The sequence below is a fragment of the Lepisma saccharinum genome, chromosome 7 (assembly GCF_977018435.1).
Source record: "Lepisma saccharinum chromosome 7, izLepSacc3.1, whole genome shotgun sequence".
NCBI lineage: Eukaryota > Metazoa > Arthropoda > Insecta > Zygentoma > Lepismatidae > Lepisma > Lepisma saccharinum.
Window position 1 is genome coordinate 70,518,462 of NC_139235.1, and position 12,073 is coordinate 70,530,534.

Below are 12,073 nucleotides of genomic sequence, written 5' to 3' on the forward strand. Positions count from 1 at the left end.
GAGATTCTATTACTGTCTTCTCTTGTGTGGATATTGTTAAAGAGCAATGGAAATAAAGGGTTATAGATAAATAACAGCTTCACCATAGAAATGTAAGGGTCTGAGTTCAGATTGTGTAACAATTTTTACAAGTTGTGCATGAGGATTGGAAGGTATTTATAAGGTATCAAAATCCACATTTAAGGTGATTCCAAAGGAACCTCATTATAACGTTAAGTTAAATAGATAAAATGCCAACTGTGCTTTTACTTACTTGTAGTTTAGGTATCAGTTGGGTGCGGATTTATAGGCACTAAAAAGTTGTAATATAAGCGCAAGCAGTATGAAAATAGGCACACTCAAAAAGTCACCAAATGTGAAGATGTTATGGTATGAATTTACAATACTGGAAGTATCTCCAATTGCTTTCAAATTCGGCATACTCACTAATTTTGGCCTCGTAATCACGAATCTGCAGTTAAAAATTGGCAGTAACGTCTAGAGATTGCAAAATAACCTTGTCAATTACCGCTATGATTCTCCATACACTAACATGGAAACCATGAAGATGTCTTCCTTTCTGCACAACGGTCTTGCTACCAACGTTGCTCAAGTGTTGTGCAATAAGTGAGAGCGTTGATTTGCATGTGAGAAAATGGCATCTTGCGTGAAGGTGGAAAACATGTTTGCCTCGCGAACCATTCACGCTAAGGTTAGGTTAGGTAAGCATAGTTAAAATTAAGGGCCATCATAAACATAGTTTTGAAATGCTAATCATTGCAAAAAATAGTTGTTTTCTTCATAAATCAAGGGTGTTTACTCCGTTCACGGACCCACTTTTTTAGACTTATTTTGCAATTTCTAGACATGACCGCCAAATTGTAACTGCAGATTCGTGATTACGAGGTCAAAATTAGTGAGTATGCCGAATTTGAAAGCAATTGAAGATACTTCCGGTATTGTAAATTCGCTCCTCTGTTGTATTTTTATTGTATCACTTTTCTGTTTTAGTTGGTTAATTGCAATAATGATGAAGAATGTTGGTTAGATTAAATTTATGAAGCAACATATCACAGAACAAGTAATAACACTCTAGACTACTGTAGAGAGGGGCAAGTGGTGAAAGAAAGCTAAAAAAGGCATTTTAGGCAATATTTTGCAAAATAGGCACTAAACCTCATAATGTACATTTATAGACTGCTATAAAAATGCATTATCATGCTCAAAACAACAGGGATTTTTTTTAAAAAAACATGAAAGTCTATTTTTAATACAAGAAGAGATAAAAGGCAAATATGCAAAAATCTGCACCCTAGTTATTAGGATGATTAGTTAATTGCAGAGCACTTATATGCTTTGCTAGCATTTACACACACACACATATATACATTTATGCTTCTGTTTAATAGTTACATTCTATGTTTCTCTCTCTCTGATATAGATATTGCCACATTGCAAGCTTTTCGTTCACGTTTGCATACCTTATGTTCTTCCGCACTACACAATATTTTGGTATACCATACCCACCAGCACATACCAATGCAGCCCAGATGATGTTGACATTGAAGGTGAGTGCATGAGTGTGAAAGTTTGGCTTTAAGTATGAGTAAGTTTTTTTTAATATTATTTTTTTAATGCATTTACGTTTTGGTCTGTTGTACTGTAATGTCCAACTGAGAATTTTTGTACTTTAATGCATCTGTGGAATACTATTAACTTTTGTCATGGTGAATATAGTAGATATGTTTTCATAGTGAGATATTTGAGTATTCAACAAGCAGTGGAACCCCAATGTTATCTTTTGCCTCCATTATACAGGGTGATCTATTTGACATGTCAGAAACATCTTTCTTGCTGATAATAATCCATTTCACTCCAGTTAGAACCAGAAAACATTATTCTTATTGCATTTTTTTTCATTTTGCAGCCTTTTCTGGCTTTTGGGTCTTTTTCAGGATTTTTTACCATTTTTGTTGCATTTTTATTAGGGCTGAGCCGATACCAATGTATCGGTATTGGCAGATACCAGAGGTATCAGTATCGGTTAAAATTTTCCCACCGATACCATTGTCTTTTGAGTTGCTGGGACCAAGGCCAAGAGCAACATTTGTGCTTTTCAAAAGTTCATTCACCCTTCCTTGTGGCAGATTGGAAGAAGTTCCGCATGTAGCATTTCCGATGGAAGAAGTTCCGTTCCGCATGTAGCATTTCCGAGAAGTGGACAACCCTCCTGAGAAGAAGATAATTGGCAAGATCAAAGGCATGGGCAAAGTGAAAGCTGGGACCTAACTTCTGGAAGGCATGCATCTACCTGGTAAAGGCTGTCTGTAAATACAGGGTTCCCACACACCTGGAAAACCTGGAAATCTCAGGGAATTTGAAAAAAATACAAATCTCAGGGAAATCTCAGGAATAATTTTGTAATTGATTAATGGTTCCCAATGAAGCAAAACTGAGGGATTATAATATGCTCCTGTCTGTGGATAATCCAAACTGTTGTAGCATTTCTCTTTCAGCAAGGAACTCATCTATTTGTTTGTCTGTTTCTTGTTTTTAAATGTGATTCCAGGGCTGGTGACCAAGTGTATACCCTCATAAATTTTGCGCTTTTTAAAATTTAATTAACCGATTTCGATCTTTTACATTACGTAAAATATATTTCAAAATGTGGAAAATGCATAATAAAGATAACCTGATGTCTAAAGTTAACCAATGTTCATCTGATTTCCCTTATTATGGAGTAGTTTTAAGTTTTTTCTTCCTTCTTTTTTTACAAAATAGTCAAAAAATTGAGTGTCCTGTTTAGGGAAATATTTATTTTCTGCCATCTTTTGTGTACAATATTGTTGATTGTGTATTTACTGCATTTAGAACAAAATTTTAAATATTTACTTACTAGTGCCATATATGAATTATGTTTTGTTCATAAATACTTGTTCATATTTTAAGTTTTTGATCATGTTATAGTCATGACATGACATGTGAATTTTTACATGCCTCAAAAGCTCACATATGTGTAAAATGGAATTACTTGTAGGACCAGCAGATCTACATTAATATCATGTAGTGAAATAGTTTTCTCAACAGATATGCCAGAATGATATATTTGACAACGTTCCAAACCCCCAAACCTATGTTCCCATTTCTTCATGACTCCCTAGAAAGTGTTGTTAGAGATGTAATGGGGAGATTCATAAAAAGTGACATCTTGAACAATGCAAAAAATAGTTTTAATTTAATGCAAATTGATGGCAGGAATTCTGACAACTTGATTCCTTTGACAAAGATTGATATTGGAATTGGTGCCAAAGCTGCTTTGGAAGCTAAAGAGGTGAATGAAAAGGAGGAGCTTATGTTTTTTACTAGCTGCAGAATTTAACCAACAACAGGAGAAGATTGTGGAACGTAGTCCCCTTAAGTTCAGGTTGGTGAGAGCTGCTAGTTGTTTAGTTCCGAAGCAAATGACTCAGTTTCCAAAGTGATGTGCTCAGCGCATGGAAGACCTGATACAGGAACTTCTCAGGAGAAAGAGAATGAACGCTGTAACTGGTGATAAAGTAATTTGCCAGTTTAAAGGAATTGAAAGAGAAGTTTTGTAACTTTTCAATAAAAACTGATGCACTAGATTCTTTTTTTACAAGTGTCATGAAGAGCAAGGATGACTTCTCTGAGTTATGGAGCACTGTTAAGTTGGTTTTGATTTTATCACATGACAATGCCTATGTGGAAAGTGGGTTTTCTGTAAATAAGCAGGTTTTAATAGAAAACTTGAAAGAAGAGTCTGTTGTGGCTATTCGGCAAGTTTATGATGCAGTGAAAGTGGTAGGAGGAGTGTCAAATGTAGAAGTAAGCAAAGATATGATCCAGAGTGTTACAGGTGCACATATTAGATACGAAGAAGCATTGCAGAAGTTGAGAAAGAAATGTGATCACAAAGAAAACAAAAGGAAAGAAATGAAACGTAAGGCAAGTGAGATCCGTGCTTTACAAGCCAAACAACAAAAGATGCAAGAAGAAGCAAAGGCTATTGCAGAACCATTAAAAAAGCTTGAAGTTTCTGAGAAGTGATGTTTCTTAATTTGCAGTATCCAACATTAAGTACATTTCTTGTTTTATGTTTCAGTCTCAGTAACTTATTATTCCTTTTTAAATTGGTACTAAGAATTGTCACTTCATTTTTATATGTTTTAAAAAATCCAATAATTTCTTTGTCTTAACTATTATTGTACGCATTAGAGATTAATCGATATTGTATCCATTTATAAACATCTATGAAAAGTGTGAAAATATTTCAGTGTTCTATATCAGATATGTTAGAAATTGTTTCAGAGTTTTTTAAAGTTCTAGAAAACTGGTCGTCTGTGTTCTTAATTACATGCAAAGAAGTGTAATTTTATTTTATTATTGAACTAGTTTTGTTATTTACATCAGAAAACAACAGTAATAAAGAAGGTGAGGATGGTATGGCTATGAGGGGAAATGGAGGAGGCCATTGTAAAATTATAGTAGTCATTTACTGTGCATTCAATACTCTGGAAAAAATATGAGGATTCTGGAAAACTCAGGGAAATCTCAGGGAAAATGGATTTGGAGTTTGCGTGGGAACCCTGTAAATAGAAGAAATCATTTGTTTCCAATTCTTGTTCGCAAACTCGTGTGGTAAGGAAGATGGACATTTTTACAACCAGCATTACTACCGTGCTTGGCTGTTTTCGGGTCAGATGAATGTGGAGCTCTTGGGAAAGACTGATGAAGGTTACTGTGGAATTAGTTTTTGTTTTATTTACATTCAAGCGAGATTCGAAGGTTGTGGATTCAACAATTTCTTCTTGTACTCTTCCCTTCTGTGTAAGTCTTTTGTGTGACTGTTAGTATCGGCCGATACCGAAGGAATTGGTTTTATTGGTAAATGACAGAGAATGATGGACATCATAGCAAGAAGAGGTCTTATTTTAATAACTGTATTTGCATATAATTTTGCATTGCTGTTCTCCCTCTCCAGGTTAACCCAAATGACAAGAATGAATAGTGTTTATATGAAACAGAAGAAGAGTCACAAGCCATTCTTTTTTTGTGTGTAACTGCAACTCGTAAAATAGTTTGGCAACAGTTCAAAAACCTCTTTCTTTGCATCCTCTGAAACTACAGAGAAGTTCAAGTAAAACAAAATTACCAAATGTCGCAAATCATTTTAAAGTGTTTTAATGCTACATGAGAATACTTTGGGAATTATTTAATATCATTAAAGGAATGTGATGTGATTAGTTAGTATGACTCAATAACTAGCCTTTGTTATTTTAAAATCTAATTTTACAAGTATCGGTTCAAAGTTGTATCGGCTCAGCCCTAATTTTTATCATTTTTGAAGTTTCTTTTTGCTCATTTCCTGTTGTTTCGTGAATTTTAAGTGCATTTGCCAATATAACGTACATATTTAAATTCCCTAACATGGTCTTTTTAGCAAGTATGCTGTGAATATCGTCAACGCCTATCACAATATTACTTTCAACTGAAATCTTTAATGGATTAAATAATTAATTGTTGTAAATTTACTTTATTCTACAGCAAACTTAAAATACTTTGTGTGAAGCCTGCTTTGAGGTTCCCTTGCCGGCCACTATTATCGCTTTAATCTTTGATTTCAAAGTAAAAGCTAGTCGCAACGTAAAAGGAAATACAGCATGTTCCGTTCAAACCTCCCCCATTTCAATTCATCATTGCTAAAAGGTTATGAAACATAATGGAATGCGAGTGGTACTAGACGAAAGAGAAACTCAAAGAATTTTATTGCATGACCTTGAAGGTCACTGTTCTCTTGCTAGGCAGCACCACAATCGCATAATGCACAATGGCTACTCTGTTGCAGCACACACAATCTGTATTCTGGTATGCAGAGACCAAATCAATCATTACAGTGCAAAGAAGTTGCTGGGTAAAGCACCTGATAGGAAAACCATTAAGGCATGGTGTGCGAAGTTTTTGGCGACTGGAAGCGTTAATAAACAATCTGGACGTTCTTGTCGACGTGTTTCGGAGGAGAAGGTGGAAGAAATTCAAGCGTTATTTCAGAGAAGTCATCATCAATCACTTCGCCAAGCATCCAAGCAGTTCATAGTTCGTACACCATGCCTTAATGGTTTTCCCATCAGGTGTTTCACCTCCATGTTCTCTCCAGTAATTTCTTTACACTGTAATGGTTGATTTGGTCTCTGCATACCAGAATACAGATTGTGCACCCTGCTGCGGAGTTGCCATTGTGCTTTATGCAATAAAATTCTTTGAATTTCTCTTTCGTCTAGTACCACTCGCATTCCATTATGTTTCGTAACCTTTTAGCAATGATGAATTGAAATGGGGGAGGTTTGAACGGAACATGCTCTATAATATAATGCACACGAAACAAAACTGTATTTTCAGATGCTGACCAACTACTGTATCGTGCAAAGTCCACTCTGAAAGCAGGGAATGACTTGTACAGATAAACCCTGCAGTGTATTTTATGTAACCTTGAAGTCAAAATATAGAAAACTACATTACCGTTGAATTGCCCCCCCCCCCTCCTTTTGCTTTGGTAGTTTAAACCAGAAAACAACAGATTTTATTGAATTATTCAACTTGCCTCTTGTAATTTATGAAAAAATCAATCTTTCATTTTAAGAACAAAAATTATTCTTAGGTCATTTTTTAATAATTTTAAGGCAATCAACTTCCGAGCACGACACCCAGATTTTACATTTTCATATTTCACTTTGGTCCCCTGAAAAATGTGAAATCAAGAGATTAAACCATATGTTGACCATTTTAATGGAAGGCAAGAAACTTTGTAATACACAGGTAAAAAACTTTTTTTTTCTCACTTTTGGTGCTTACACCAATATGTTAGGTATGAAGAAGTATGAAAAGTTTTTGAATTGCCCCTATGCTCCTGCTTCAGATGTAGATGATCCAATGCAAGTGTTACAGGTATTATACCAGAGTGCCAAGGAAGTGTTAATTCAGAACACTTAACCCGACGTTTAATGTTCTTATACATTCACTGAAATAGAATCACTTTGTAGTTTACAATTTACACTGTATGTCATTTGCTCAAATGCTGTGCTGCTTCGTGTGGCTTTTTCTGTTGCTATAAACTAGTCACCCCTCAAAGCATGGTTTTCTTTAACAAAGAATACAATATGCATTGCATTAAGCAGCAAAAATGATAGCCTCTATTACACTATTCCTACAAGAACACATGCCAGAGTCAAGAGTTGAAATGCACATGGAACCACAATTTATTTCTTTTGGACTATTCCAAAATGCTAATAAGGCATTTCACTGAAGCCCTATCCTCCTGATGGAGCAAAAGGAATTAAGTCAAATAAGTCATTCCAAAATAATGAAATAAACTTCTAGAGATATGCAAATGTATGTATTGAAAAATATTGGCAATAAAATGTGTGTTAAATTACTACAAACATTACTATTCGTAGAGATATTACAAAATTTCAGTGCTAATTCATCAAACTAAAAGTGTGTATTAGATATAAATCCTAGCCCTGCACATTACATAACATTATGTTACTCCCCAATTCAGGATATACCGGGTGGCCAGAATTAAAGTTACCCAACTCAGAGCCTTCTGTAGCCTGTTTGAGGCATCGTAGAACTCTGAAATTTAGCGAATCCACTATGCAGACCATGGGGAAGAAGAGGATGGCGATAAAAAAATAAAAGAAAATAATTCTATTTTCTGCCACCAGGTTGAAATATTGGGCTGTACTTCCATGATGGGTTGTAATAATGACGCAAACTGCTCCAATTGGTTATGGATTTGCCTTTACCTTGCAATCTTGCAATAAACAAGAGATTATTTTCTCGCAACTTCCAGCCACTAACAAATGTCTTTCTAATTAATAACTCGGCTAAATCACTTAACGTGATTATTTGTACAACCCATCATGGAAGTACAGCACCACATTTCAACCTGGTGCCGAAAAATTGAACTATTTTTTTATCGCCATCCTCTTCCCCGTGGTCTGCATAGTGGATTCACCAAATTTCAGAGTTCTACGATGCCTCAAACAGGCTACAGAGGGCCCTGAGTTGGGTAACTTTAATTCTAGCCACCCGGTAGGATGCTTGGTAGCTGCTAGTGTTCACCCAAGCTTTTATGGAAAAACACTACATTGCACAATTTCATGAATTTTTCATCTCTATGTAGTTCATTGCTTTCTGCAGTGAAGTAAAGGAAAACTGCTGACTTTATTGTGCTGTATGAAAATTTAAAATTTATTATTGCCCCCACACCCCCTATACGCCTTCATGGCGTGGTGCTAAGCACAGGGGAACACTTTACCTTTTTTTTTTTTACTTTTATTATTAATTCTAATGCAAGTTTATTTTATTCACTTTTAATAGCTAGTTGGATTGGCATTTGAAGTCCATGATACTGCTGAAAATAAAAGGAAACTGAAGTTAACAGACAACGATGTGGACACCGTGGAACTGAAGTATGAAGAAGTAAATCCCTCTTTTGTTGATATTTTTCATTATGCTTTTTGTTACATAGGAGCTTTAACAGGTTAGTCCTTAGGTTATACCAAGTGTATTTTCCAGTTTTTAATAACATTCCTAAATTATGTCACATGCATGCAGTTGGAATGCTGGGTTTTTGACATTAAAATAAACTCCAGAATTCGTTGACAGGTCATATTTAGAGTTTAGTAACTTATTTAGTATTTTGAAGTATTTTGGGCTGTTAATAACAATAACAATCTTTGTTTATTTCTGTTTTTATTACTTGCTTGTTTATTTTCTACCCCTTGGATTAATTGTGATGATGGAGAAGGCTTATAAAATAGATGGTGAAACGAACACAATGATACATTCATGTGTTACCCAGCGTTCGAACCTGGGGACCTTTGGCTTGATGGTGCATTACTCAGAACACACTACCCAAAGAGGTGTACAGTCATCATTGCTGTGCCAGCATTCATTGGAATGATATACTTGTGGTTACGTTTTCATATGAAGGCAATTAAATGTTGTTTGATTATATACCTTGTACTTGTATTTTTATTATTACACATAGCTTTTCTGCCACTTTTGGCTAATGACAATGATGAGTGATGATGTGTAGAGCTGCATATTTATAAGAAATAAAATGTTAAGATTTTGCTACAAAAACTGAACAAATTTCAGCATCAAAAGTTCTATATAAAATGTCATTTCAGTATTCAAGATGAAAAAAAGAAAAACATTTCAATATTTTCATGAGAGACTTTGTGAATACTATGCTCCCTTAGCTTCAAAATAAACCCAAGATAAAAGCTATGATTGTTTTGTTGACCTTGTAAGCATAAATTTTACATTTGTTTATGAACTTGGCAACCCTGCTGTATGAACACCATGTATCACTGAGAGGTAAAATTTTACACATGTAAGTTACTTCATGTCCTCTACCATCCTACCAAATTTCATGAAAATCTGAGCTTGTCGGATTGAAAACTTCATTTTTTTTGTGATGATTTGGCATGGAATAACCAAATAGCTCTTTCAACCCTGGCAGAATGACTCTGTGGTGTTTTCAAGTTGACTTAATTGTAGTTTTTGATTTCAAGCTGACTTATTTGTAGTTTTTGATTGCAAGTTGACTTAATTGTAGTTTTTGATTGCAAGTTGACTTAATTGTAGTTTTCGATTGCAAGTTGACTTAATTGTAGTTTTCGATTGCAAGTTGACTTAATTGTAGTTTTCGATTGCAATTTGACTTAATTGTAGTTTTTGATTGCAATTTGACTTAATTGTAGTTTTTGATTGCAAGTTGACTTAACCTCTTAACTGGGTAATTTTCTTGCTGGTAGGGTATTTGTTCCTGTGTATTTTCTACCTGTTATTTTAAATATATTTAGAGAGGGATAGGAATTCAAGTAAAACTAGATTTTCACTAAATAATAATTTACATTTAATTATTTACACTATTTATTGACCTTATTTACAAACAGTTTTCACTACACACTGGTTCCCCATTGCTGCAAGTTTCTGTCTGTATGACATTGCCGTTGTATCTCAGTTGTTACGATGTCTGACTACCATGCGCGAGACCCAGGTTTGATGGAGAACCGGGAATTTTTTCCACCTGTTCAAGTGGCTCCAGCACCCACCCAGCATCGTATAAAGTGGGTACCTCGAGGATACTTTGGGGGGGGGGGTAAAGGCAGCAAGAGGCATGGTACTGATAACATCACCCTACCTTCTGCTGCGATCAACGAAATGTGGGACCCTAACTCCACACCCCCTATACACCTTCATGGCATGGTGCAAAGCACAGGGGAACACTTTACTTTTATGATATTGCCAAATGCATGGCACCATACAAAGAACTGTCTCACACTCAAGGCACCAGTAAGATGAGCCGGCCTCCATGGCAGAGTGGTTAGCACATCGTGTGATGCCAGGGGTCCCGGGTTTGAATCCCGGCTTGGACATGGATGTTTGTGAGTGTCCATTCATGAATTTCATCAATCATCCCCATCTTCACAAATTATCCATAAGTGCCACAAGAAGCAAAGTAAAATAAAGCAAATCAATCAGCCAGTAAGATGATTGACGAATTATCAGAATGCTCTTCAAAAATATCACTTCCATCTTCCTCATCTAAACTGCTTCGATCACTTTAATTGTACCTTTATTAGCAATCATTTTTTTTAGTTTCTTCCCATGGCCCACCATTCTTACAACTAACTAACTAACTCTCTACGCTTCTTAAACCTGAAGTCATATAGCTGCAGCAACACAAACACAAGACTTCCATCTGTCCCTATCCTGGGCTAGATCAATCCAATCTTTTCCATCCTTACTGATTTACTTTGGATCCATCTCAACGTTAAGCCTCCATCTTCGTCTTGGCCTGCCAACAGGTCCCTTACCTTAGGTTTCCTAACAATAATCCTGTAATGTCGGCCCCCATGTGGCATAGTGGTTGGTTCATCATGCTATGATGCCAGGGGTCCCTGGTTCGAATCCCAGCCTGGGCACGGATGTTTATAAGTGTCCATTCATCAATATCATCACTCATCCCCATCTTCGCAAATTAGCCAAAAGTGGCATAAAAGTGAAGTAATATGAACCAAATCAATCAATCAATCATATAATCCTGTAAACTCTTCTTCCCTCTTCCATTTGTGCCACATGGCCTGCATATCTAAGTAGACTTGGTTTAATTATTGTAATAAAAAAAATTGTAGCTTTCCTGGCGATGTGATTCGAACAAGTTCAGATTATTCCAAGCAGAAAAGTCAGTACTAGTGGAACGCAGCATCACTGAGGGACATAGAATTTTATTTGCAGACACCAAACTAATAGGCAAATGTGCCAGTTACTGGGACCAACGAGTAAAGGAAGCCATAGGTATTTCACAGGAAAGCACCACTCTCAACAGGGACGTGGGACTCCAGCTCACTCACACCTGAAACTCACCCCTCTGTAAAAAACACGACACCAATACGAACACCAGGATCCAGAGCGATCTAATAGGAAGAGAGTGTCCAAGCTCTGCCCCATCATAGTCATGTATTTAACCCTACACAGCTCTCTTTTTTTTAAAATTCCCTGATGATGAGAGGAATGTAGGCACTCGAAATATTAGAAGCTAATGCCAATTTAACCTGACTGGTAACTTGAGAGCACTTGTTCGTATTCTAATAATATCTGGACGTTAATACAAATTATGCAGTTCTAAATTATGTAATCTTCTCCACTCACCTCTCCTCATCCCTTTTAGGTCCAAATATTTTTCTAAGGATTTTTTTTGAAATACTTTAATTTATGTTATTTTTTTAATGTAATAGACCAAGTTCCACATCCATATAATACTACAGACAAAATTACTGTTTTGTATATTTTAACTTTTAGTTTCTTAAATATTATACAATAAGATAAAAGTTTATGAAGATAAAAGTAACATGCATTTCCTGAATTAAGCCTACTTTTGATTTCCTCTTTAGTATAATTTCCATTTGTTGGTATTACTTTAAGTACTTGAATGTTTAAACTGATTCAAACAAGTTGAATTAAATTTTGATTATTACCTGACACTTGGTATTGGCCTGTA

The 12,073-nt window shown here is 35.7% G+C and overlaps 1 protein-coding gene across 1 annotated transcript in view; it reads left to right on the forward strand.

Annotated features, from left to right (window-relative positions):
• Positions 1–12,073, forward strand: part of frj (membrane bound O-acyltransferase domain containing farjavit) — a 36,675-nt gene that overhangs the window by 6,508 nt on the left and 18,094 nt on the right. The window contains exons 2-3 of the mRNA XM_083125415.1: positions 1,421–1,547; positions 8,380–8,542. Of these exons, the coding sequence (XP_082981541.1) occupies positions 1,421–1,547; positions 8,380–8,542 (290 nt within the window). The remainder of the gene's footprint in view (positions 1–1,420; positions 1,548–8,379; positions 8,543–12,073) is intronic.